At 44.3% G+C, this 27,126-nt stretch overlaps 1 protein-coding gene across 1 annotated transcript in view; it reads right to left on the reverse strand.

Moving 5' to 3' along the window:
• The window catches only part of CACNA2D3 (calcium voltage-gated channel auxiliary subunit alpha2delta 3), an 858,477-nt gene that overhangs the window by 157,826 nt on the left and 673,525 nt on the right, over nt 1–27,126 (reverse strand). The window contains exons 19-27 of the mRNA XM_064595053.1: nt 24,752–24,823; nt 24,432–24,493; nt 23,006–23,073; nt 18,980–19,025; nt 18,724–18,821; nt 16,381–16,474; nt 13,350–13,445; nt 6,972–7,093; nt 4,322–4,402 (exon numbers count right to left, since the gene is read on the reverse strand). Coding sequence (XP_064451123.1) covers nt 4,322–4,402; nt 6,972–7,093; nt 13,350–13,445; nt 16,381–16,474; nt 18,724–18,821; nt 18,980–19,025; nt 23,006–23,073; nt 24,432–24,493; nt 24,752–24,823 — 739 coding nt within the window. The remainder of the gene's footprint in view (nt 1–4,321; nt 4,403–6,971; nt 7,094–13,349; nt 13,446–16,380; nt 16,475–18,723; nt 18,822–18,979; nt 19,026–23,005; nt 23,074–24,431; nt 24,494–24,751; nt 24,824–27,126) is intronic.

The raw sequence follows: 27,126 nt of genomic DNA on the forward strand, positions 1-27,126 counted from the left end.
AAAATCCGTGTTAAAAAACTGTTTCTGTAGGAAAACAATGCCTCTATGGTCTCTCATCTACTTTTTTTTTTTTTTTCCTTCCCTGCTGCTGATCAGATTAGCTATTCTAGGCATCACTTCAATGCTCAGACCTTAAAAAAGACTTTTACTGATGTAGAGGTAACTACCAGGCCGGCACAGCTGACATTAGGATGGGGAACTAAACGGTTTTTCTATTCCTTAAAATATCCATAGTGGTCTGTGTCAGATTACTAGGGCATGGATTAGAGTTGCAGGGGTTGACTGCACCTCTTAGAGTTTTCGTCAAATACTGTGTTCCCCTTGTCTGGACAGTACAATTTGCACTTATGTACCTACACAGGAGAGGGGAAAATGAAGCCCATCTTCCTTGAGTTATTTATTCTGCCACGATTTTTGACATATTTACCACACGTCAACCTTTGTGCTTAGCACTAGGAATACAAAGATAATCCGGACCATCCTTGCCTTTGGAGAGCTTTTAAATTTTATTTAAGAAATCAAACTGGAACATTTGTAGAAGAGGTTCTAAATTTTGATATGCTAAAATTTACATTTAAAGCAAATGCAAAAAAAAAGTCAGAATTTATTATCTGTTATTTAAAAATCCCGAAATCTGAACTTCTTTAGAGAAAACTGAGATGCTATATTGTGTATTTATAGAAAGAATCCAAAAGGAGAACAGGGGGATGGGACAAAACATCCAAAGAGGGGAGAAGTTCCCTGTAGACTTCCACCTTCCCTGGTGACTGACTCAGTTCTGCCCTCTGTGTATTTCTCTTTCTCTCCATGTCATTTCCATCCTTGCTTGGTAGAAGCAGCGCCCATGACTTTGGACAATAGGGCCCAGTCTCCCCATTACGAGCAGAGTAGAGAATTAACACCATGATCTATGTAATTTATGGAACTCAAGTCAGTAATAACTAAGTGAGTGCAAAATAGGTTTCTACAAGTTCAGTTCATTTTATAGAATTCTTACTGAGGATCACTCCACTATGCGTCCACTATGCACTCTCTAGGGTTCTGTTCTGAGCAACAGGAGAGGAAAAGAACAGTTTTTGACTTCCAAGACCTTCTAGATAATTGTCCAGCTTTTCTATTCACCTGCCCTGGGTGGACATGGCTTTAAAAATAACTATTTTACAGGTCTCTAGGGAAGGGAGGGAATGTCATTGTGGAGCCTGGTTCTTACTCGAGTATATCTAGAGTGCCTGGTAAAAGAAAGGGGTCAGGAAACAGTGAATAAATGAATGAATGAATATGCTGTCTACTTGAAGATAAAAATAGGTCACCTCAAATCCTAGCATTTTTATACTTTTTCATATTCCACTATTTTATTTGTTTTTTCATTTTATTCCCAAATCAAGCCAGAGTAAGGTGAGGGAGGTTATGATCCCAATCTTATTTTAGATAGATCTTCAGAGACCCAAGATCACGTTTAGCCAGTTACAGAGGAGGTGACAAACCTATGTGGACTTTACAGTCTGAGGGTTGTGTTGCTAATAACAACAGAAAAATGGATGAGGGGCCTGACGTGCACAGAAGAGCTCTGGAGAGTCTTGGTAGGCCAAAGAGAAAGTCCTACCACTTCTTCCTTTGCAGAGGGAAAGCAATTAAGACAATTCAGCACACTAGTGGCAGCTGGAAAGTTGGCAGGTCCCTCAAGAGAAGGACTGTAAGCAATGTCATAGGCCAAGAAGATGGATGGGGCCCATTTATGCACCAAGGCTGACGCACAAATGGAATCCTGCCCAGTTTGACTGCCCTTTCTTCAAAGATGTCATTGACAGATGAGTATCTAAATGTTTTTGTTTAAAAAAGACAAGAAAAAAAAGAAAGAAAGAAAGAAAAAAGAGAATAAAGCAAAAACAAAACAAAACAAAACAAGAAACTCTTTCTGTCCCAAACAGACACACATAGCCAATGAACGTGAGAATACCAGATCAGGCTTGAGAGGAGAACAAGCTTTTCAAAGTCATCCTTGATAATTATTTGCAAAGTTGTACACCTTTCCTTCCAAAGACATTTCAATTTAACACAAGGATTTCATTGAAACCCCAAATTACTGCCAGTTGGCTGTATTCCATCTGCTGTTGGGGGCACACTGGTGGGGGCAAGCTTGCTCACATAGTCATCTTCACTTGCCAAAACAAGGCTTCTTCCCCAATTAAAATGACCTTTTTTATTTTAGAGCAGTAAATAAGGTCTACTTAACTTGAGGAAAATACACAGAAGAAAGTTACCGAAGCTAATCACACAGTGACACGATGGCTGAGTCAGAGTCAGCTCAATCTGTGGGGAGAGCGGGAGAGGCCACTCTGCTTCTGGAGACAGAAGGGTCCTCTTGAGGTCATGGCCTTCATGGTGCCGCATCCCTGGCAGCCTTCAAGAGCAGACCAGTCAAATCCGTTTTACTTACGTCTACCAAGCACACTCTTCAAAACAAGGTTAATCACCACCAGTTTTAAAAGGTAAGTACTAAATACAGTTCCTCAGATAACCTTGCTTCTTTGTTTTGCTCTGTAATTATCTTCTGAAGATGGGGACCGGTTGATACACACTGAGCAGCAGTAAACAGCAGGATGTCTCTTCCACCCACTCACGGTTGGCCAAACCATGTCTCATGACCTGCCTGTGGTCTCTGGCCAGCCGTGTCACTCCACAGTAGACCAGTTTAGATCAGGAAACCATTTGGAAAACTCACGTTCTCCTCAACACTGGATGCACAGTACCCAGGCTGAGTCTACATTTTGCCCATGCTCAGACATTTACAACATAATAGGCATTTGGAAAAGTTTGACCTTGGTTTGCAGGCTTGGACGGGGTGGCTGGGATGGGCACAGTGATCTTACGGCTGACACAGAACATCCTTCATGACGACTGAGGAAAAGTTTTTCAGAAAATTCCAAACAGATGGACAGTCGCTTTGGTCAGACCACGTCTTTGACAGCTGCTGTTGGAGTGGCCCTGCTCCAAGGAGATAACGTGCCTCCAGAACAGCTGGCAGGGTCACCCCAGGGAAAGCAAGGCTGACCTCCTTTGTGCAAAAGTAAACCCTACTGAGTTAAATGATCCCGTCTCCTACTTTCTTCAAGGAACATGAGATGCTGGGTGACAAAATTTGAAGACAGCTGCCATGAATCTTCAGAGTCCTTATCTCCTGGCTTATTAGTTACAGGTCTGTCTAGTTCAAGAGGATCTACAGGTCAGATACATAAGACCGTCTTTCTTGCCATATCCAACAAGCCAGGAATAACCAGGGCAATTGTCCCCAAATTTTTCCATCCCTACTAATACAATTATGATGCATAGGCTAAATCAAAAATAAAGTGGGGAAAGGAGCCCAGTGTCTCCCAGCCAGAGAGCAGCCACTCCAAACACGTTTGCTCCATTTGAACTCTTTCCCACAAATATTCACAGTGTGCGAAGACACAGTAGTTGATGTTCAATGTCCACCTACAGTACAGCTTATTGAGGGAGGCTGCCCAAAAACAGAACAACTCCCTTTGGTAAATCTAGCCAATATCAGGATGGTGCTTGGAGGGTCTTGCCCACCCATCAACCAATGGCTCCAACAATATCAGAAATAGATGATGCGCCAGACTTATAGACTCCATTTTTGTCAGCAGCTGTCCTCCAAGGAACACTTGTGGCAGTTTCAGACCCTTTAGGCCAAAATACCAGCAACGAAAGCCCCCAGCCACCACAGACATCTATTGCCACCCTTGAGAGTGAAAGAGATGGCAAAAGCCAAAGACAGGATTTCTTTGACAATTCAAGACTCTCCATCGTGAAATGTTTTGGCTTTCTCCTGGTCCCAAACCTGGCACTGGCAGATACATCTAACTCTAATTCCTCAGCAGGATGAGAGGGGTAAAAATCTCAGGCTCTCCACAGAAGGTACATTTCAGCTTGCGTGTGCCTAAAACAAACCCACAATTCCCTAGAATGCCCCCTGTTATCCCAATGATGCAGTGGTGGGAGATCTAGAGCTTACTTTAAATGAGCATGCTGCCTATGTTTAAGAAATTCTCCTCTGCATGTACCAACAGTTTCTTACTGGCTCAGAGTTTAAGAAGAAGAGTACTGGGAAAGATTTCTGTTGTTACATCCAACACAGCCAGCTGTCAGAATCTTGAATTGGTGAAGATGGCACCAAGCTAAGGAAGAAGTAATTTTTAATTTTTGTTTCCTTTCAAAACTTATTCTGTGAAAAACAAACACGCTGCATAGAAGTAATTGATTGGCCGGATGAATGGATGCCATGCTTATGTATATTAATTGATTAAAATCCATCCTTTACCTGCCACCACAGGAGATTTCCGTTCATCCAGGAGCTGGATGGAGGTACTTGCTGTCACCACGTTGCTTTTGTTGACTATTCCTGAAAGAAGAGAAACCATCACAACAAAAATAGAAAGAGTTACATGCACAGGTTAAGAGAATAATCATATTGGCCTACGGTCACCAACTCAGCAGATGGTGCTGGTGCTTGGTTCCCAGAACCCAGAGTAGGCCAATTCTGTGAGGCCATGGGTTCTGTGTAGATAGTCCTTTCAGTTGAAGGAACTAGTGCACTGAGTTCTGACCACCACACTGGGTGGGGGGGTGTCCAGCCTCTTCACATCAAAATTATTAAGCATCATTGGAGGGAACCCATCTTTTTATGATTTGTGGTTACTAATTACAGTGTTTACTCGTGTCAGTGATCATATTTACATTGTCTCTCTGAATACAGCCATGAAGAGCTACATGAGACAAGGTTTTGAAATTGTTTTACACGTCGGGAATTTCAGCTCTGATTTGTTGGTTATGACTTTACTGACTTATAAAGTTCTAGTTTCAAGCCCAGTTTTTCTTAGCAAAACCATTCCAATCAGGGATAGACTTGGAATGCAATCCTCACTCCAAACTCTTATTAATGTGGTAACAATATGGCATTACCACTAAGAGATTTTCAATTACTAACAATGATTCTAATACCCATGAATTAAAAGACACTGAGCAGAAATTTCAAACCCCCTTGGTTAATAATTGTTAGTACAGTGCTTGCCTTATAAACGGTTTCAAGGAATGGAATCCAATCGAATTGGGAAACAGGGAGAAGGCAGACCTGAATCTGAATACACTTATGATCGAAGTAATTGAGAATTTTCTCCTGACTCAAGTCTAAGCAGTAATAAAAACCAGTTTCTTTGCCAATGGGTACAGGTAATCAGTACACAGTAGAAAAAATGAGAGAGAGCCCCACCACAACACTTGAACTTGGTGATGTTTAACATCTCCGAATCCAAACGGAGAATAAAATCTCCTAAGATGTTAACTCATCCTTAACTTTACCATGAAGAAGGTAAATTCTTTTTCATTATAGGATTTCACTGAAAGTTCAATGAAACCCTACTTTCCCAAAACCAGTTCTACACCAGTCTCAATTAACCAGACTTTGTTTTTCTCAGACATAAGTCTCTGTAGGGAAAATGGTGACGAGTAACAAAGGAAACCTACACAAGGGCTGATCGCTCACAACTCTTATTTCCTACCACTCCTTTTCCCTGTCCAGCTCGGAGCAAAATCCATCCTGTCGGAAAAGGATAACTTGATGCTTCCAGTCCAAATTCAGCAAGCTAAGTTCTAATTTTTTTCTTAGAAGATCAAGAAAGAGAAAGTATTGTGATACTGCATGATAAAAGAAGACATAGGTTTGCAGCAGAATGAGAAAGTTCACTGTCTCTCAGTTGATATTTTGGGCAATAAAGTGTCATACAAACAAACATAAAGAGAGAGCTTTAGTTACCTGGACATTTGTACATGAGAACACATATGTGTGTGGGTGTGGGTACAAAGAATCTCAGTCTTGAAAAGAAACTAAGTGATAATCTCCTCTAAAATTCCATCTGCTCAGGGAATTTCTACAATAACATTTGGCCTTTCCTTGAATAGCTTCATTAATGACCCTCTTCCTAATGAGCCCATTCACCTAACTTTTAGACAACTCTTGTCAACATGTCTTCTGCAAATTTTGAACGTGCACTTTCTGAAGATGTCTTCATTCACAGAAATGAGCAATGCTAAGAATCAGGGAGGGGCCTTTGACACTAAGCACCAGAGAACCTCTATTAGGGTTGATTTAGGAATGCTTACAAAAGACTAAGTTGAGAGGCTCTAAGATAAAACATAAGTACAGTTTGAACTGTCCAAAGTGATCCAAGCTTATAGAACTAGGTCTTATTCACCTCTGAAGTTCCTACAATGCATAGTCAGAGTCTTACATAAAATGGGCACCAAAAAGTATCAGCTATGTGAAACAAGAAAAAGCCAAGGGCAATTAAGAACTATTTTCAGTTTGTTTTGTTTCTAAACCTAGTTGAAATAAGATGGTGTTCAGTTCTTTTTTGGAGGGAGGTAACCTTAATTTTTTTTATAACATAAAATCTTAGGACTAGAAAAATCACTGACTATGTGCTTTTCCTTGGTCACTGTAACCCTTTGTTAGAAGAGGCAGGGCTACACAATATCTTAGCCTTCACCTTTGGATTTGAATCAATTTAGTTTCTGATAGGGGAATTGTGGGCCTCCAAAATAGTTTGACTCACTGAAGGTTCTGGCAAGGATGTTATGCCTGCCTGAATTTTCTCTAAGTGGGGCCATGACAACATTAAAAAAAAAAAATCTACTGAGAAGTTTGTATTCAAATTCCACACAGTAAAAAATACCAGTCCTGCTTCCCAAAATGCTCTTTGCACACTTTAGTTAAGCAAAAGCTTCATTTTACTTGGGGCCATTATACTTATGGAACAGGTGGATGGTTCACTGCTAGGCCAATATTCAGCCCTGGCTCTCAAGACAGAACTTGTCTTGCTCCAGCATTCAGACAGCTCCCTTACACACTGCATGCAATGCCTGGGTCAGCAGGACCAGACAGATGGACCCCCACCTCCAACAAGGACACCCACCTGTGCTGAATGGGATGGAGTAGACAAAACTCCCAGGAATCTGCTCAGCAGCTCTTCGGTACCAGAGGGGGAAATGGTCTGCATTAAAAATATTCTCCTTGTCTCCAGCTTTCAGGAAGTCCCTTGAAATGGAAAGGAATAAGAACACGTCAAAAAGCCACAGAGAATCCGGGCACCTGGGTGGCTCAGTTGGTTAAGCGACTGCCTTCAGCTCAGGTCACGATCCTGGAGTCCCTGGATCGAGTCCCGCACCGGGCTCCCTGCTCGGCAGGGAGTCTGCTTTGCCCTCTGACCCTATCCCCTCTCATGTGTTCTCTTTCTCTCATTCTCTCTCTCTCAAATAAATAAATAAAATCTTTAAAAAAAAAAAAAAAGCCACAGATAACCCAATTTAAAAATGAGCAACGTACCTGAATAGACAGTTTTCCAAAAAACACATACAAATGGCTAACAGATACATAAAAAGACACTCAACATCACTAGTCATTAGGGAAATGCAAATCAAAAGCACAGTGAGCTATCACCTCACACCTGTTAGGATGGCCATCATCAAAAAGACAAGAGACAGCAAGTGTTCTCGAAGATGTAGAGAAAAGGGAACACTCGTGCACTGTTGGTGGGAATGGAAATTGGAGCAGCCACTGTGGAAAACAGTATGGAAGATCCTCAAAAAGTTAAAAATAAGACTACCATCTTATCCAGCCATTCCACTGCTGGGCATATACATGAAGGAAATGAGAACACTAACTCAAAATGATATTTGCTGTTCACTGCAGCATTACTTACAACAGCCAAGATAGGGTAACAGCCTAAGTGTCCATCGATGGACAAATGGAAAGAGAAATGGTGGTATCTAGACACACAATGGAATATTATTCATCCATAAAAATGAGAAAGTCCTACCATTTGCAACAACATGGATGGAACTTGAAAACATTAAGTGAAATAATCAGACACAGAAAGACAAATACTGTATGATCTCACTTAAATGTGGAAGCTAAACACAAAGAAACAAAAACAAACAAACAAACAAACAAACACAAAAAAACCCCACCAAACTCAGAAAAAGAGATCAGACTTGTGGTCACCAGAGGCAGGGAGTAGGGGCAAGGGAAATCGGAAGAGAGTGGTGAGAAGGTATAAGGCTAAGATTGGCCGGTCCTAAGGCTGTTATGTGCCACACGGGGACTACAGCTGACATTGCTGCAGGACCCACAGTCAAGTTGTGAAGAGACTAAATCCTAAGAGTTCTCATCATGAGGAGGATTTTTCTCCTGTTCTTTTTATTGTATCTATTTGAGATGAGAGATGTTAAGTCAACCCATTGTAATCATTTCACCATACACGTAACCAAAACCATCATGCTGTACATCTGAAATTTTACAGTGGTGTATGCCAATTATTTCTCAATAAAACTGGAAGAGACAGAGGGGAAGGGGGAGGAGGAGGGAAGGGGGAGGAGGAGGAAAGGAGGAGAAGGGGGAGGATCCTGGCACCACTCAGCAAGGAAAAGCCAGATGCCAGTGTGTCCCAACTGCCTTTGTTGGGTAAAAATGGTGTTGGCTTCCAGAACCCTAACCTGCCTTTCCCAGTGCAGAGAGAACCTGTATAACACCATGTACCCCAGATTACTCAAATACCTTGTAGAACTCCAGCAGTGAGACTCCCAGTGAGGGAAATGATTTTTCCTAGTGTATCTAGTGAACTGATTATCTTACCATCTAAAGCAAGCAAACAAACAAAGCCTCCAGAAATCATATCTGAAGACAAAGGAAATCAGAAAGCTCTGTCTTGCCTTACAATTCACACGTGATCACATATCCTTGGGAAGACCAACTTCTTAAGTAGATTTTTATCCTTCTTAGAAGAAGTGTAACAGAGGTAGCAGTTGGCCATGTAGAGATCCTTGCTCCCTTCCTGCCTCCCCAACCTACTTTCCAGACAACAGGATGGCTCCGGGCCCCTCTGTAAATCCCTCACCCTGCCCAGCCTCCCACCCACTGCCCACAGTGCTTCTCTCTACCCTGAAGACTACATGCATTCTCCTCCCCATCTCTTCCTTTCAAAATCACATCCCACCTACCACACAAATGCACAGAGACCTGAGCAAGCCCCTGCCCCATGCTGGGGCCCACAGCCTTGGTCTGTCACACAGCCTTCTTCCTTGGCCTCATCTGCATTATGTCATGTCCCCATCCCAAGCCTCCTGAGGTCTATGAGGAAAGAAGCTTTTGTTCCCATTTTGGTTCCCACCACAGAGCCTCACACATCCTGAAGTTCCAGTGAGTATTTGCTGGTTCGCTTAACTCCAAAGAATCATGTTTACTCTCTAGTACCCAAGTGCCTCATCTTGGCTGATACAGTAGGACTCAGGGGAGGAAATGACTGGCTGGCTAATTGACAGTCTGCAGAGAGCTTGCAGGAAGGGAGAGCAATCAGGATACATTGTGCATGCAGGGAAGAGGCCACTCATTGAACTGGAAATGGCATCATTTTCTATCTAGCAGTTTGCAGTGTGGAGTTGGATCACACAGATGATGGAGAGAAATACTCAAATATTCTACATTGTTATAGCATGGTTGAATTTATATGTTAAGTTACAATTAGTTGGTTCTTTGAAACTACTTGAATTGGCTTCTAATTCAGGAAAGAAATTTGTAGTTTTAGGGTTTGGTCAACCAGCGATCCCTTGATCTCTTCCTAAGATGCAAAGCTCACTCCTAGAGGAAACCCATTCCATTGGAGACCACCCTTAAAGTTCTTAGCATGGAAATATGTCTCCTTTTAACTTATACTACTATGTCCCAATTCCTCTCTAAGGGCAGAGACCTTATTTTTCTTGACATTTCCAGGGCCTGGCACTCATCAGGCACTCATCGTATGCTTAATGATCACATGATAAATCAAATCTCATATTCTGATAAGAGCTCCTCAAGTATTCAAAGCAGTCTGCTATATCTTTTCTAAATAAGATTTCTTAATTCTTTCAAATTTCCTCGTCCGTATGGCCACGTTCCCATGTAAAGGCTCTCTGCTGTCATTCAAAAGGCCAACTGTGGAGTCATGAGCGGGGCTGAGACAGTGCACAGACCTCTGCGTTATTCAGAGTGCAGGGCGAAGGAAGTCCCAGGCTTGATGTTACAGACAAGCTCCTTCTGGCACTGATCTATTCAGTGGTAATGTTTCCTGATCCTAAAATCCACAGGACTCACAAATACTGAAATGTGACCTTTTGTATTTTTTTTTCTTTAGATATGAGATTCTTCGTAAACCTGACTTGGAGAGGTGTATGAAGGAGACTCTGCTGCCTAGCCCTAGGTGGAAGGGACAGCTGCCTCCCACACCGCACCATGGCACAACCATGCATTTTCACTTGAGATGGTCCTGTTCAGTGGTGGGATGCATATAACCACAGGGAGGAAGGCACCTTTCTCATTCAGCAGTTAACGGTCCCTCTTCCAGGCCCAGAAGGTGGGATAATAGCTTAGACTGACGGGGACATTTGAGGACGGCAGGTGATCGGCTTGGAACACTGCATAACTGAGTGCCCAGTGCCTGCTGCCCAGGACCAGATGGTGCTGGCACCCAGGGCGGCAAGCAGGAGCCTGCAGTGCTTGATCTCCATTGGCTTCAGTGTTAATAGCAGAGGGTCTGGTTGCCGGGAAACCTTGTGGGTTCCTGACGACTACCAAGTGGTGATTCAGAAGCAAGCAGAAAGAGAGAGCGGATTCTACAGAATCTCTGAAAATGTTCTTCAGGAAGACAGATCTTTCTGGGGAAGACGAAAGCCTACTTCTGGATGCCAGGGGCTGTTGTGGTGTTGTGTGAGACAGGCCTAGGTTTTAAGCACAGTTGAATGACCTTGGGTGAGGTACTTGGGTCAGTCACGGAGTCTCTGAGCCCCATTATAAAGTGAAAATGGCTCCAACAAGTGTATGGGATTCTTAGAGCTCAGGAGCTTCTTCCGTTCTCTATGGTTCACATGGAAGGTATGAAGCAGCCATCTCTTAGACTTAGAACTCTGAGGGGAGCAGAATCACCCCCACAGAGGCTGATATCACCTCTTCTATATGTCTACTACACATGCTCCAAAAGGCCAGGCTGAAGGCGCAAGATTCACTGCTGACATTGGCAGGTACAGAGGCCATGAACTAGAATCAATGTGCTTCTAAAATCAGGTGATAGAGATGGTGATAGAGAGAGTGTAGGAGGCTGATGCTAGTACATGGGGTGGGACTTCATATTCTCTAGTCCTTTCCCCGGTACTTTGCACTCTTCCTTATATGCCTTCTTTGAAAACACAGAAAATCTAAAAGCTTTCTAGCCCTGGCTAAGAGTATATCTGAATAGTTGGGTCTTAACAAATGTCATTTGCCATTTGGGTGGCACAGTTGGTTAAGTGTCCAACTCTCGACTTTGGCTCAGGTCATGATCTCAGGGTGGTGAGATTGAGTCCCTAGTCGGGCTCTGCGCTCAGGGGGAGTCTGCTTGAGATTCTCTCTCTCCCTCTCCCGGTGCCCCTCTCTCCCCCTCCCCCATGCTGGCACTCTCTCTCTGTCAAATAAATAAATAAATAGATCTTTAAAAAATGCCATTTGCTTGAAGGGGTAGACAGGTACAAGACTAAGACAAGAGAAGTCAATTCTATGTGCCTCTATATGAATATATATGAATGTATAGAGGTACAATATGCCACAAGGTACCTCCATATGAATCAATGTTATGAGTTTCTTGAAGACAGAAGAATTATCTCATCCATCCGGATACCCAATGACTACTCACTCTGGGTCACAGCACTGTCACACTCACAGTGTCACAGGGAGCTGAGCTAACCTGTACTTACAGATATTTTTAGCTTCTCAACGTGGTTTTACATCCATAGTTTTTTTGATCCTCACAAGAACGCAGGGAGATCACCACTGCCATTTCTCAGATGCAAACCAGTGGGCTGAGCCAGGTGCTCTGCCCAGCAGTCCTGAATGTGACCTACAGGACACACTAGCAAGGTGCACTGTTTGTTTTGTTGTGGTGGTTGTTCTTCTGAGTTTATCTGTTTTAATCTCAAGATAAACAACAGCCTTTCTCTTGAGCATGAGAAAGTCAGTTTCTGTGTCTCCTTCTGTCTCTCTAGGTCCCAAAAGGAGAAGGTGATGTGTATCTCGACACTTCTAGTCTTTCTAGGAACTTGCCCTCTGAAAAAACATTTGGGCTGAGCTAAAAGGCTAAAGAGGGCTTGGAAAAAATCAAGTCACAACTGTAGCCGACTTCCTAAATGACAAATCTGAGATGCTGAGAAAGAGTCTTTGAGTAGGAATTGAAAGCCAGGTCACAAACCATCTAAAAATCTATTTACATGCCATTTACCAGACTTGGTTTTATAATACCAAATGGCTGGAGTCGGGGCCTCAGCTAAGAGGCAAGAGAACTGCTGAATGGGGCTTGCTGGGACAGGAGCATCTCCTTCTCGGGTCTCCGTGGGGCCAACCCCTTTCAGATTGGTGGCCAGCCTGTGGCTTGGTTATTCACCCCCAAGTATCTATAGGTCAGGGTGTGTGAGGTCCTACAGTAATGTCTGAACCCTCCCACACATACTTGGCAAGCTTTCTGAATCTCGGACTAGATTTATCCCTGGCCTAAAAATGCCTCTTACTTGAGAGGAAAAAAAAAAAAAAAAAAACCCAAACCGAGAAACATTAATGGGGTCAGAAAAGACTTCCCAGGCTCCCTCCAGCTCTGCTCCAACACCAGTTTGAAGCAGTAAGACCCTATTGCCCTATTGCTCGATGAAGACACAGAGGCTGAGCGGTGGTTTTAAGGGCATCTGGGTACTGGACTCGGCGACGCCCTGCCCACTGTGCATCTGGGTCTCTTTGGAAGCACAAGGAAACGTTGTCCAACCCAAGTACCACCAGACTGCCTGGGGCTCTGCAGGCCCTCAGGCTCAGCGCAGAGGCACCGAGGTTTAAGAAAGCATACACAAACAAATAAACAACAGACTTGATTCCTGGACAGGCAGGAATTCCTCTGCAGAGCAGCTGGATGCCCTGAAGCCATTTGTCAGGAGCCCTCCTCTGGCTGCTCCCCCCGCAGCCACACCATCGCCAGATTCTGCAATGACTCACCAGCCCGGGAGAGAACTCCAGGACGGTGGACAGAAGCCAGCGAGCATGAAGAACAAAGGGTTGTGGAAAGGCCAACAGGCAGGTGAACATACACGCTGGGGCCCCCCGTGGTAAAACGGAGGGGAACAATGTCAGCCGGCCTGGGGTGGCCTGAATTTTGTTTCTACCGGTTGTAGAATCAAGAAACTCAAGCAGCCCTTTGAATTTCCCATTCCAGGGGCTCCCGGGGCCCCTGCAGAGGAGCCTTCCTACTTACTGATTGGTGAGCTGCTCAGCCCCAACAAACAGGTTGATCCTCGAGAGGCCAGTACGAGTGCCAAGGAAGGCAACCTCCACGCCCTTGTCAGAATTCCTGAAACACAGCAGCAGACAACAGGGGGATGCTTCCAGACAGTAAGCAGATAATGGCTTTTGCATTTGAAGACTCACAGAATGTTTTATGAAATAGCAGTTTTGAAACCTGGAGTTTTAAAAGAAATTATAGAAACACACACACATACACAGATGCACACAGGCACCAAGCACAGAATGCAAACTCACCCCTTAGGAAAGTTCTGTGGTAATTCTTGCAAGAAAAACTAAGAACTCCATTGAGTTCCAAGAACTCCAAAGCACCATGAGAGAATGCACCCCCATGCTAAATAAACACAGCTTATCTCAGGGTTCTGAGTGCAAACTCAGGACAGTAGGCTGGAATGGGAATGACTTTAAGGAGAGGAAGAAAATCCTTAGAGGTAGCTTTTTGCATTGACCTAACAAATCCATTCTTCTTAGTGGAATCTGTCATTAGGGACAATAGCAACTGAGCCACTGAATCAAATCTGCAGGGTCCTACAACCTAGAAATGTCTAGGACCTGAATTCTACACCATTTGAAGTCACCATCTTGTAACTTCTACCAGAGCATAGGCCCTATTCTTACCACCATCCCCAAAGAGATGAGTAAAAAAAATGGTTTCTTCGAATGGCCCTGCAGGATACGAGGCACAGGACCCCTAAGAATGGCCTCAGCAAAGAAAACTTATTTTAAAATTCACTACAGGTATTTTCTTCAACTTTCAAGGCAAATTTTGTATGTTTGGGCATGTTCGGGATATTCACAGTGCCTACCTCTTCACAAAAAAGCAAATGGTCTTTCTCCACAAATACGTAATTTCATTCTACAATAAAAGTATGAAGAGAATACGGTTCCTTGAATTTGCTTCCCTTCCCTAAATGCTAGTAGCAACTGGGTTTGAAACACTAGCCATGTCATCTTCGATATAAGATAATTTGGTTACTTGATCTTCGATGGTAGTCAAAGTGGCCAACACTACCTTTAAGTATTTAAGGGGTGAATAAAAACCAGCACTATGCATTTGTTTCTGCTTGCAGCCTACCCAAATTGGAAAGCCGGGCTGCCCAATCAGTTACAGATGTGGACTACAAAGCAAGCTACCATTTTGGAAATCTTCAGCATGTGTTAGGAGTGAATCAGCAATCTTTGCACAGGATTTTGAGGTTCATGAGAGCTTAATAGAAACATTTCCACACCCACCAGAGAATGCAATTGCAGGAAAGGTTTTGACTCTTCCCCAACCTTCCCAGGGAATAAGAACCATGAATGTAAGCAGTCCAAGGACAGCCCCAAGTATAATGAGAATGGTAAATCTCTCTTTGGGGTTCCAGACTCCTGGGTTAAACTGCCTACCTTACATCTCCACTTGGGAGACTTGAGCTTAAAATGTCTAGAAGAGAACTCTGGACGTGCCCGGGCATCCCAAACCTGGTCTTCTTTCATTGTCTCCTGTCCTAGGAAATGGCACCACTATCTATACAGGTATTTGTGTTGTAAATGATCCTTGACAGCTCAGCCTTCCTCCCCTCACTCAGCAGACCCATCATCAAATCCAGGGTTGGGGTGGGTGGGGGGAGGTCTCACTTCTGAAGCATGCCACAAGAAGATCTTTCCTCCCTGTGCCACTGTCTTGGTCCAAGTGGCAAATCCCTTGGAATGCTGTAGGAGACTTTATTATTATTCTTACGCCATTAAACTCTATTCTTCACACAGTAGAGGGATATTGTTTAACAATGCAAGTATGATCATATCCTTCTTAAAATCTTAAAATGTCCTTCTTAAAATCGTTCAATGACTCTATAACACTCATAGTATAGAATCCAGGGTCCCTCACCTGACTCCCAAGGGCCTGAGCCATCTGGCCCCTCTACAGCCTCATCTCCCAACATCTTCTAGTCTACCTTCTATATTTCAGTTCTGCTGGCCTTTAAATGCCTCAAATGTGTCAAATACTGTTGCACCTCAGGACCTTTGCACATGTTGTTCCATTTTCCTTAGAATGCTCCCTAACACTTGAACTAGTTTCTGCCCAGAAAAACCTTCTGCCTTCCACCTCCACTCTAGGTCTTGTCACACTCTACATGTCCTTACACTTCTTTCAAAGTAGTTATCACAATTCTTAATAATCTGTCATACTACACACCACAGATACCATGATGGCAAGGTCTACGTTTGATTGAGTTAGCTCCATTTCACCAACACCTATTCTAGTGCCTAGCACGTAACAGACACTCAATCAGTATCTGATGAGTGAATGAATGAATGAAAATGAGAACAGAATGAATGATAGGATAGAAGAGAATATACAAAAGGGAAGGTGAAGGAAGGAATGGAGCTAATAAAGAACAGAAAAGGAGAGAGAACTAAATAATGTATGACGTGAAGGTATAAGGAGAAAGGAATGTTTTCACTTCCTATTTTTAATCTTTAATAACCTACTTAAGTTAGTAAAATAATAGTAACAAGCTGCTGAAAGCTTTGACAACAATGACCATTTCCCAGCCCCCTCTCCCTGCATCCTCTGCTTCAGAAATAAAACCACAGGGTTATATCCTGACACCCTCATGAAACAGAGCTCTCCCTTCCCTGTCCTACTTAAAACCTGTCCTGGCCCAGATCCCAAGTCCCCTCCAGACTGTGAAGCCGAGGGAGCCATGGCAGGGCAAGAAGCTAAGCGCTCCTTCTGCCTCCCCCTCCCTCGGAAGCGCCCCCCACCTCAGCACACCAAATTTCATGTAACGCTAAAACTCAAATTATATGTCAAACCCAGGAGCTTGCCACCCAAGCCCGAGCCGCTAATCTGCTCGAGCTCTTGTGGTTTGGAGCTTTGGGGAAAATTAAAGCACTTTAACACCAAGCTCCTAAAACAGTTTAGTTCTTTAAACCATAACCATATTTCGGACGGCTTGTGGGGAAATGACCATGAAAGGGGGACACGTGCAAACACTTACTCGGATTTGTTGAGGGCGAGACTGGTCCAATAGGCTTCAATGGGAGCGCTCACCACGGCATCAAATAGGACTTCTTGTATCAATTCTTTATCACCTATTGGGAGGGGCAGACTTGAGAAGGTGGCTGTGGCTGGGGTCCCAGTGGGGGCACAAGGGGTGCTCGCCTCACTCACTCCATAGTAACTGCAGGCTACTTTCTCCCACGGTGTAGCACTTTATGCATTTACCTCCTACCCGCTGAAAATATGGAACAGTTCTGACACCTGATAGGCCAGCAATAGGGGGGCCCCCAAAGTGTTCGAGTGAGATGATTATACGCGGAGAGTCTTGTGTGTGTCCCTCTTCAGTTTTCTGCTTTCTCTTCTCATCTAGCAGTTGGTGCCACAGACCAGCATGTCTTAGAAATTTGCTCGGTTCACCCCCATTTCTGTCCTCTATCACAATCTGTAATTTTTCAGGGCCCTGCTCCCCGTCATTTATAAGAGGAAGGGATGTAGTAACTAAACAGTCTTGGGACTCCTATTTTGTGATTCCTTCCATTTAGAGGGTTTTTGTTGGGGCGCCTGGGTGGCCCAGTCGGTTGAGCATCTGCCTTCAACTCAGGTCATGATCCCAGGGTCCTGGGATCGAGTCCCGCGTGGGGCTCCCTGCTTAGCAGGGAGTCTGCTTCTCCCTCTCCCCCCAGCTTGTGCTCTCTCTCTCTTGCTCACTCTCTTTCTCCTCCAAATAAATAAATGAAAGGTTTTTGGTTTTTGTGTTTTTTGTTTTTGTTTTTCCAATTTAAAGTAGGGAATCTGTTCCTATGCAAAAGGACTCTTGCTGGCACTCTGGAGAAGATGCTAAGGAGTCAGGGGGATATCATGAGTCCAGCAGAGGCATCTCAGAGCCCTCCCATTGCTCTGCACAGGGGCCAACTAATTATCACCTCCTCCCCTTGGCTGGTGGCCCACAAGGCAGTGGCACTTTGCTGTAAAAGCAAACACTGAAAACAACTCATCATCAGAAAGACAATGGATACACTGAGATAGAGTTATGTAGTGGGATACTGTATAGTAATTCAAATAAATGCATTAGAGGTAAATGATCAACACACATAAATCTCAAAATGTAATGAATGAAACACAAGTTGTAGAGTAATACATATATTGTACTCTAGATAATATATATAGTATACCATATATAAATGTTAATATACAAAATAATGAAAATAATGGTACATCCTGTTTACAGATACCTATATAGGGAGAGTAATAATATAGATCCATGGGAGGTTAGGAACCAATTCGAGGTGGGAGTGATTCTCTTTGGGAGGCAAATGGGACTGTACGGGGGGACTCAGGGGCTTCAACATTATGGATAATGTTTCATTCCTTAAAAAGTACTTGAAGGAAATATAGCAAAATATTAAGATCTGTAAAGCTGGATGGTAAATGTAAATTTTTTATATTATCTCTATACCTTTGTTATTTGAATATGCCATTCAGTCAAAGGAAATGAAAAGTAAGGCTTATGTGGTGTCCGTCTGATCTTTTCTCTACTAGACCCTGTGCCAAAAAGTCAATCCGTTCTGTGGAGATGGAGTTGAGAAGCCAGCTGAACCTCCTTAGACCTCTCACAGGGCGCTGTGGGAATTCTATGAAATAATACATGTAAAGGACTTGTTCACATCACTGAGTAAGTGGTACCTGCTGGGGGAGGGGCAGCTGCTGTGCTCACTGGTGGTGAATCTCTCCCTGCCAGACTAGCTACTGGAACTCATATGCCCGTCCAGGGACTGCTCACGTGCTTGGTCAGCATCAGGCCCATTGCTCTCTCCCTGCCCCCCCTGCACCAGCCACGGACCATTCCTGACCCAGTGAGCTCCCTCAAGGGCCCGTGGTAGGAAGACGGGCAATAGCATGTATACGACATGAGGCAACACATCACAGTGATGATCCCACTCCGGAGAGAACCAGACCTAGAGTATGGCCTGAGATGAGACAAGTCCTATCTCCTGCCCTTGTCTCTCATTTGTAAAATAAGGGAGCAGATAGTCACAGTCCCTGCCCAGAGATAACATTTCCAGGCTACTCAGGTGCTTGACTTAAATGGTCCAGTAGGGAGACAAATCCAATGTGAAGGATTAGACTGGGATTGGGGATTCTGCGTGACTTTCAGTGGCCCACACTCTTCCTCCTGTTCCTACAGGAAGCAGACATTTGGCTGGATCTGATGGGACTGATCACCTCTGCCGAAAGCAAAGCTTCCTCTGAAAGCTGAGGGGAAGTGTGGTTTTGCGTCTCCCCCATCCCCGCCCCAACTACAGCCACATACACAGACAGGACAGGTTGAAAGCCCACTCACATTGGAGCAGAGGTTCTTTGCCTTTGAGGTAGAGCTTAATAGCTTCTAGCTGAGACAGATGACGGTGTTCCGGGTGTAGGTCAGTGTTGCAGTAGGACCTAAGACCATGACAGGGGCCAAACCAAGAACGTGTGAGGATTTGTAGCATCGCCTTCCTTTGCCTTTGAACTGGGAGAGGTTGGAAGGGAGTACAGAGGACTCGAAATCAAAGAGGGCAACAGATACCCATGCTGATGAAGGGTGGTTTAATTCTTACCATTCATCTGCCAAGGACACATCAGGGTGCTCTAAGTCGTGCAGGCCTGGAGGTCAAGGAGAAGGGGTTAATGAGTAAGGACCACCTGCGTGGGGCACTGACACCCCTCGTCCTCTCATGTGATTCAAGTGTTTGAGGGCAGGGCCATTGAATGATGACGGGTAGGCATCAACCCCAATGATATCTGCCTCTGAAGGGGGGACTCGGAACAAAGAAAATGATGCAGAGCCCTCTCCCCACTTCCATCTCCCTCGGCCACCACTGGTGGCTTCCCAGGTTGAGTATCCCAGGAAAGCCTGAACTCCATGGAGACAAACAATGCACCAGTGAGTCCTGGAGATGAACTTAGTATCATGGTGGAAACACTGATGCTGGAGCCCCGGTTCAGGGAGCTGGGCTGGGCCACTTAACTCGGGTGTGATGCTAGCAGGTTACTCTGCTTTTCCAAATGTCAGTTTCTTCATGTGCAAAACAGGAATAATCATAGTCCCAACTGCTGGGTGGTTGTGAGGGCAAAAAGATAGGTTGAATAATATGAAATTGCCAATACTCAACTGGTTTTGACCAGCAAACATTGCTAGTTGTTACAGGATCCTAAGTAAAAACAAGCCATCGGTCCACAAAGGGAGCTGGGACAACTGGGGTTTGCAGGAAACTGGGGAGTTTTTAACAGAATGCTCTAGACCACTCTAACTCTGGGAAATCACTCTTTTTCATTGTATCTTCATGTGAGCTCACTTTGAAGGCTCATCAGCAGACACACACTTCTGAGTGATGACCTCAGGAACTCAGATGACGCTTATAGCCTGTTTGAGGGGTCAGAGTTTCCCAAACGGCCAATAGTATTATACTGCACTCAGGATGCCAGTTTCCTCCTCAAATACAAATGCATAAAATAAATAGCAAAATACTAGACCTAATATCGCACACTCTTGCTTGATTTTATAGAAAGTAGGGACTATATTAGATAGAATATCGTCATGTGGGACCCAAGTGTCATTTCCTGGCTCCAACACCCACTGGTAGAATGATTTTGGGGGTGTCATTTCAACTCTTTAAATTCTATTAGTCAGAAGATGTGGATGATAGAGCCTAACTCATGGATCCATGAGAGGGTTAAGTGGGACAGTGATGAGTCCCTAGGATAATCTGTGGAGCCATCTCTGCACGCCTCCATCCATCCTTTCTTCCCTTTCTCCCTGTCTGCTCCCTTCCTTCCTTCCTTCCTTCCTGGCATCAACCGTGTGCTGGATACTATTCTAGGCCCTGATAATATAGCTGTGAACAAAACAAAATCACTGCCCTCATGGTATTTGTTTTCTAGTGGTGGGAAGAGACAAACAAATAAAATTAAAATACATAGCATATCAGTTAGTGATGAGGGCTATGAAGGAAAAGAGCCAAGCCAGAGATGGGAAATAAAGGAGGAAGAGTTTCAATTTTAAGTAGTATAGTCAGGGAAGGCTTCACTGAGAAAATGACTTTTAAGCAAAGACCTGAAGGAGGTGAGAGACAGAGCCATGTAGATAACTGGGAGAGAGTGCTCTGCAGAAGGAATAATCAATGCAAAGACCCTAAGGTGGGGTCTCACCTTCCTGGAATATTGGGTTAATTATGTCAACTCTACCAATTTCCCTAGTGTCTGTTCTCATCCACAAAGCCCTCTCTGGCTCTGTTTCATAGGCCCTGTAGATGAATTCCTAGAGGGGAGATCTTTCTGATCGTTTCCTCTCTGAGTTCCCAGGGCACCGAGGAAATTGAATTGTTCTCTAAATCGCTCACCTCTGATTTTAGTCCTCCTGACACAACCACATCTACTATGCAGACTATATATGCAGAAAACACAGACTAAAATGACATAAGCTCCAATTTATTGAACAACTATTGTGCCCTCTCTCTCTCTCTTTATATATATATATATATATATATGTAATCATATATGTATATATATTTATATATGTAATGGTATATACATATATACACATCATACACACACACATATATATACCACTATATATATGACATATATATGTATGATACAAAATGTCAAGGAGATTCAGAAGAGAAACAATTTCAGCAAGTAGAACTGTAGCCCATACCTTCAGCCTTAGTAGAAACTCCTTACATTGTGAGCAATGTCTACCTGTTGACCATCTTTGTAATAGATGACAACAGCAAAACATGTTGAAAATTCCCACACTCTGTGGGGCAGCATTCCTTACAGAAGATCCTACAGAAGTATGGTTGCCATCTCCAGGAAAGCCTACCTTCTCCAAGAACAGAGCAGAACAGTGATCGTGCCGTGGCCCTTACGATGACAGGACTAGTTAGTCCAAGGGGAAGCAGCTTTCTCAGGCTCAGCTCTTCAAAGTTGGCAGGATTGTAAGCCCTCTTATTGACAGAGGACCAACAGAGAGAGGAAGATCTGACCTCATTTGTATGGATAACCAGAGACTCTTCCCCTCGCTGGGATTCAAACTAATTTCTAGCATGGTGATTGCAGTTAGTTCTGAAATTCTCTCTGTGACCTCTCAGCCTAACAGCTACGGAACACACAGGGAAAAGACATGACTGAAGAAATGACCCAAAAGACAATGCAGAACAACTCTGTGTGTGTGTGTGTGTGTGTGTGAGAGAGAGAGAGAGACAGAGACAGAGACAGAGACAGAAACAGAAAGAAAGAGGCAGGCCTATGTATTGAGGATTGGCTAAGGGAATGGAAACATGAGAGGCCAATAATCCACTAATAATCTTTCTATTGTTCTGACCATGAGCTGTTTCCTCAGCTTGACCTCAAATAGCTCAGACATGAATTTTCTGGCTTCATGGTGATATCTACAGAGCTACACATGGCTCATATGAGCTACACATGGATCATTCATCCAGAAAATTCTAGAAGTTAAAAAAAAAAGATTTCTGAGAACACATCTTGTTGAGTATCTTGCCCAAGTCACAAAGCTGCCTGTTCCCTCTTTCTGGTCTCTGGGAAGAGATACCACATGACTGATTAGTGGGCACAAGGAAACCTTTCAATCTCCTTCCTTGTTCTTAAGACCTTACGATTATTTGGGAGACAAATACTAACACCTGTAAAACAATGCACACAGTACCCCAGGAAGCTGGCTGTGGAATTTGGCATCTCAGGGACAGCCGATCTCTTCGTTCTCCACTACATCATCAGGGTGAGCCCCTAGGTGGTCCAGCTTCTGGAAGTTCACCACGTGCACTTGTATCCAGCTCTAACTAACTAAAACTGGCTCATAACGGACCTTCCAGCTCTTGGCCATACTTTCTGGGGACACTCAGAAAGAGCACTGGTCTGGTCCTGCTTCTTCTCGGTGGAGATGCAAAATCTAACATCCAGATTGGGTGAGTGACTTCCTGGGGCCACTTGGGGAGTGGAGACTTTCAGAGGTCAGCTTCACCCCTCCCTGTGAGCCGGTGATACTGGGGAAGGCTCCTTCTCTGAGGTACTGACTTACTGGCTCATGGTAAAGGATGGTCGGTGCACATACGACAGTGCTTTTAAGGTTTTAAGTGCTGTAACAATGGCTACCATTTGCTGGGAGTTTAAGTGTGCCTGAGCTTTATGAAGACAAGAGGATTTGGGAATCTCAAAATGCTCCTTATTCCTTCTGACCTATGTATATCATCTAAATGATCATATTTCCCCTTGGACTTGAACTGCTTGAAGCCCAAACAAGATTTGTGGGCTCAACTGTGTAGGAGACGGGCTTGCATACCTTTGTTTTCATTGTATTTCCCCTGGGCTTGAATTTTTACACTACTTTGTATTTTTCTTGGTAGTGATTTTTATGTATGGGGAGAATATAGTTGGTGGATGATCCTCTGAGTTGGCTCAACAGTTTTGTGGATTAAAGCAGAATAGAAAGAAATGAAATCATAAGAAAGGCCACCACGAGTTGGGGGTCCCACCATTTGGAAGGCAAGCTCACGCCAAGTGGACAATCAATTGAGTGAAATGCCCAAGACTGAAGGATAAGACAGGTCAAGAGAGCATCTTACCTTCTTCGATGGTTACATTCCCTCGGAAGAAGTACTTCCCGTGACCTCTGGAGAGTGCCACACCTAAGCTGTGCAGAGAAACAAAGCAGACCTTGAAACCCATGGCATCGACCGGAATAGACTTGGGGGTTCACTTTTTATTTTCCACGTTCACATTTCCATTTCATGTTCTGTAGACAATTTTTTCCAACAGTTTACTTTCAAAGCCCCACTGCTTATCGTTGGTGTTGGTCTTCCTTAGGTTCAATCAGTTGCTTCAAAGCAATTTCTGACCGGAAGGATGGCAGCCATGGGCTGCTCGTGAGCGTTTTCAAAGACGTGGCAAACTGCTCACCCTACTCTCGGAGGCCCTCCCGAGAGCCCTGCGCCCTGCTCTTCACCACTACCTGACACACTCCTGCCCTCCATTCAGCCACACATGGGTCTTTCCAGACCCTAGAGCTTACGACTAGGGAAAATGACCCCCCCTCTCAAGGACGAAAATGAAAACGTCCACTACACCAGTGCGGAGCCACGTTATTATGTTGTGGGCTTCTGGGCCCGACCCTCTCCCTAGTCTAATAGATGCTCCCCCCTCTCCCAGGCTTGATTTAAACTCCTTTCTAAAGGAATAGAATATATTTTGAAAACACAGTCTCTTCATCTGGCAAACCCGCTTAGCGGTCATGTGTCCCCTCGATTGCTCTGCTTCCAAATGGCATCAAACTCATGATCCCTGGCGGTCTATGACAGCACAATGCCATAATTTATTTTTCAGATTCATCTAGAGTCAGTAAATTCTTTCTCTCCTTAGCTCTGCGAGGCCCCGGTTCAGGAACGTGAAGCAGCCCCACGGGAATGACTTCTTAGAGAAGTTAAGGTCATCGTAGCAGGAGACTCTAGAATGCCACATGAGCGTCTGAAAGCAGGCAACGGGGTCAAGCCATTTTTCAGGACGGTTACAGAGAAATAACAGGATTCAAGGTAGACAAGCACAGAAGTACAGTTCAGAGAAATTAAAACGGAAGCACAACATGGAGGGATGGATATGCTACCTCCTAGTGCGAAGGCTCGTTTTTTGATCATGGAAATAAAAGGTGAAATGGAGCTCACTGGGCAGCAAGTTAGCTAGATGGTTTAAGGACCTGGCAACCCTCTGAACTCGTCTCTCCACCCTCAGCTGGAACCCCCAAAGCTGATTTGCTTGATAATGAGATGCAAAGCCATGACAAATCGAGTGAATTCTCCTAGGTGAGCCTGAACCATCTTCCCCCTTCTGGAAAACAGAAAAAACGCAGCCTGGGAAAAGCCCCTTCCTCACTCTTTCCAGCCTTTTGGCAGGGTGTTTGGTTATCTTCAGATGATGAGCTCTGAGAGCGTCAGCAGGTTTTGTACAAACACAACTGATGGATCTGATGGAATGTCCATGTATTATGGTCAGCTCTACCTGAAAGGAGTACCCTTGATGTCTGTATAATAGTAGTCATTTGTCATCACCAAAACCCGTTTCTAGATTGAAAAAAAAAAAGTCGTAGAGAGAAGAAAACATGGTTAGTCTGCTAGGTGAAGCTTTCAGAAATAAATAAAAATAAATGGACACACTATGATCAGGTTAACAGTACTACATGAATCTTGTTTGAGATAAGTAAAGACAAGAGAAAAATGATCTCAGCGAAAGATATTTATTCCAGATAGAGCTTTCAAAGCTAATTTTTCACAGTGGTTTGTTTTAAATTAAGCGGTAAGAATGTTTGAGAAAAAATGTACCCCTTTGTCCACTGTCTTCTTCACCTCCATGGAGAACTTCCCAGTCTTCCTGTTTACCATGGCATTTCTTAACTAAAATGATAAAAGAAAATTTGGTATTAGCTCTTCCCCATGTTGCATGTCATCTGGACATCTTGAATTCTTCAGCTTGGGAGCACATATGGTGGTTTGTGCAAAGCAGAGGTATGACAGGGCTGGGCTGTGTCCCCACCAAATTGTGGGCGCTCTGGTACTAAGTCAGCATCCTACACTCAGCCCTCTGAAACAGGGCTTCTGGAGAATAAACATCCAGCTGCTGCCGTACCGGAGGAGAGAGGCTAACGACAATAAATGACTTTCAACATTCATTTGGGGTGCTCATGTGACCCTCGGGCAGCCCCGATGATGTGGATGAAGCCTGAGAGTCCGAGAAGCGAGCCCCCACAAGTGCGAAAACACTCAAGAAGCAAGAATGTCTCTGGGGACAAGTTACATTTTCAGAAAGGGTATTAGTTTGTCATGAAGAAATCATTTTTCAAAACATAAGTCAAAGTTGTTTTCCTACACAGTAGGTTTTTCTTTTCTTTTCTTCTTTTTTTTTTTTTAAGAACAACCACTTAGAAGACAGGGACTCACTTTCTATAGCATGAAGCATCTTCAGATGCTCCCAGAGAAACCTGAGCAAGTTAATAGTCTCGCTTACAGTGACAGGCAGTGAACAGGGCGACCCGGTATCTGAGTTTCAGAAGTTCCATCTAGGGACACTGAGCCTCGCACCCTCCCCCCGCCCCTGGCTGACCTCTTCTAATTATGTGCGGCCCTTCTGTGGGTTCAGAGAAGGACCGCAGACGCAGTGATGAGAGATGTGCCATCGTGGGCAGCAATGGGAGACGAGGGGGATGCCATTGAATGGGAGAGGAGCAAATTCTGACATGCCACAGCCTGTCGGGAACCGCTCTTTCCTGGCCCCATGGCTTTTTTTTTTTTTTTTTTTTAATCCTCTCCCCTCTTCTCTCCTTTGAGGAGCTTGATGAAGACCTGGCCGATAGAAAACTGCAGTGCTAGCAAGCAACCTAAATTTGATTCGAGGCTGTCTAGATTTGGGTTCACATTCCCATCTTCTGCGATAGAGAGAGAGTAAAAAGCATAATTTTTAGCTGGAGGCATGTATAAAATAAAACATATATTTTACTCTAGATATTTTTTAACAACACATAATGGGCATTTCTGGAAATATTTTCCCATTTTAACTTTTGTGGTTTGGGATGGGGAGAGCTGGTCCTAATTAAGTCTACTTTCTAACTTTTAAGAACGGCTCGATTTATCTTTAACATGGTTTTCATTTTTCCTCTTTCTGGTGCCTGCCTAAAGCCATTTGGGACCTTCCCCTCTCACATTCCCCAGGCGAGTCGGAGATTAGGGAAGCTTCTCCGTGAGTCCGTACCACCCCGCCCCCACCTCCCAGTAGCACCGAACAGTCGGCATCGGGGGGCTGGACGGCTCCAAGGCCAGGGTCACTGAGGCTTTCTGGCGGCAGATGCTCAGATGACGAGTCCAGCTGTGCTCTTTTGCTCAGTTTTAATGAAGATGGGTTACACCTACTGAACACCCACATGTGGGGCAGGATGGCACTGTAGTAGAGGACTCTGAAGCCAGAGCTTATGAAAGAATCACTTACTCGCTCTCTGCCTCAGTTTCCCTCTCTGCAAAATGAAACTAATGGCAGCATCCATCTCACAGAGTTGCTGTGGAGAAGTAGATGAGCTGATATTTAGAGGAGTGCCTCATCCACCCTAAGAATCCAGTAAATGTTAGCTGTCCCCCACCATCATCACCATCACCATCACCATCACCACTGTCCTCCTCCCTTACAATGCCAGCCCTCCTTCGACAGCTTCAGGGATCAGGATTCAAGCTTGAGTTTCCTTGACACAGATGCCCATGCTCTAAACCGACATTTTTCAAACTCGGTGAGCCACATGAGAAATACATCTTCCTCTGTGATGCCCTCTGATGTCTCCTATTTTAATAGATCTCATAGCTTTTAAGGGCTGCTCATGGACCATTCATGGACTTTGTGACCTCCCCCCAACTCCTGTGTTAAAACTGCTGTTCTTTTCCTCTGTGGGTGGGCACAGACTGAAAAAGAGGCAGCCCACGGTAAAGAGAAATAACCCAGGGTGTCAAGACTCAAGTCTTACCGGTGACACATACCCCTGTTCTGTGAATTCTCTGTGGCTCCGTTTCCTCCTTTTCATTCATTCCATCAAAAGTGTTCTGATCGAGGACTCCCAGACCCCAGGGATCGCATCAGGTACTGTGTAACTGTGCTGAACGGTCTTATAAAGCCCAGATAATACTGATAGATACCACCTATTGAGCTTTTACGATGTGCC

The sequence above is a fragment of the Mirounga angustirostris genome, unplaced genomic scaffold, assembly GCF_029215605.1.
Source record: "Mirounga angustirostris isolate CCGP_5_RB_7025 unplaced genomic scaffold, mMirAng1.0.hap1 SCAF_1, whole genome shotgun sequence".
Classification (NCBI taxonomy): Eukaryota; Metazoa; Chordata; class Mammalia; order Carnivora; family Phocidae; genus Mirounga; species Mirounga angustirostris.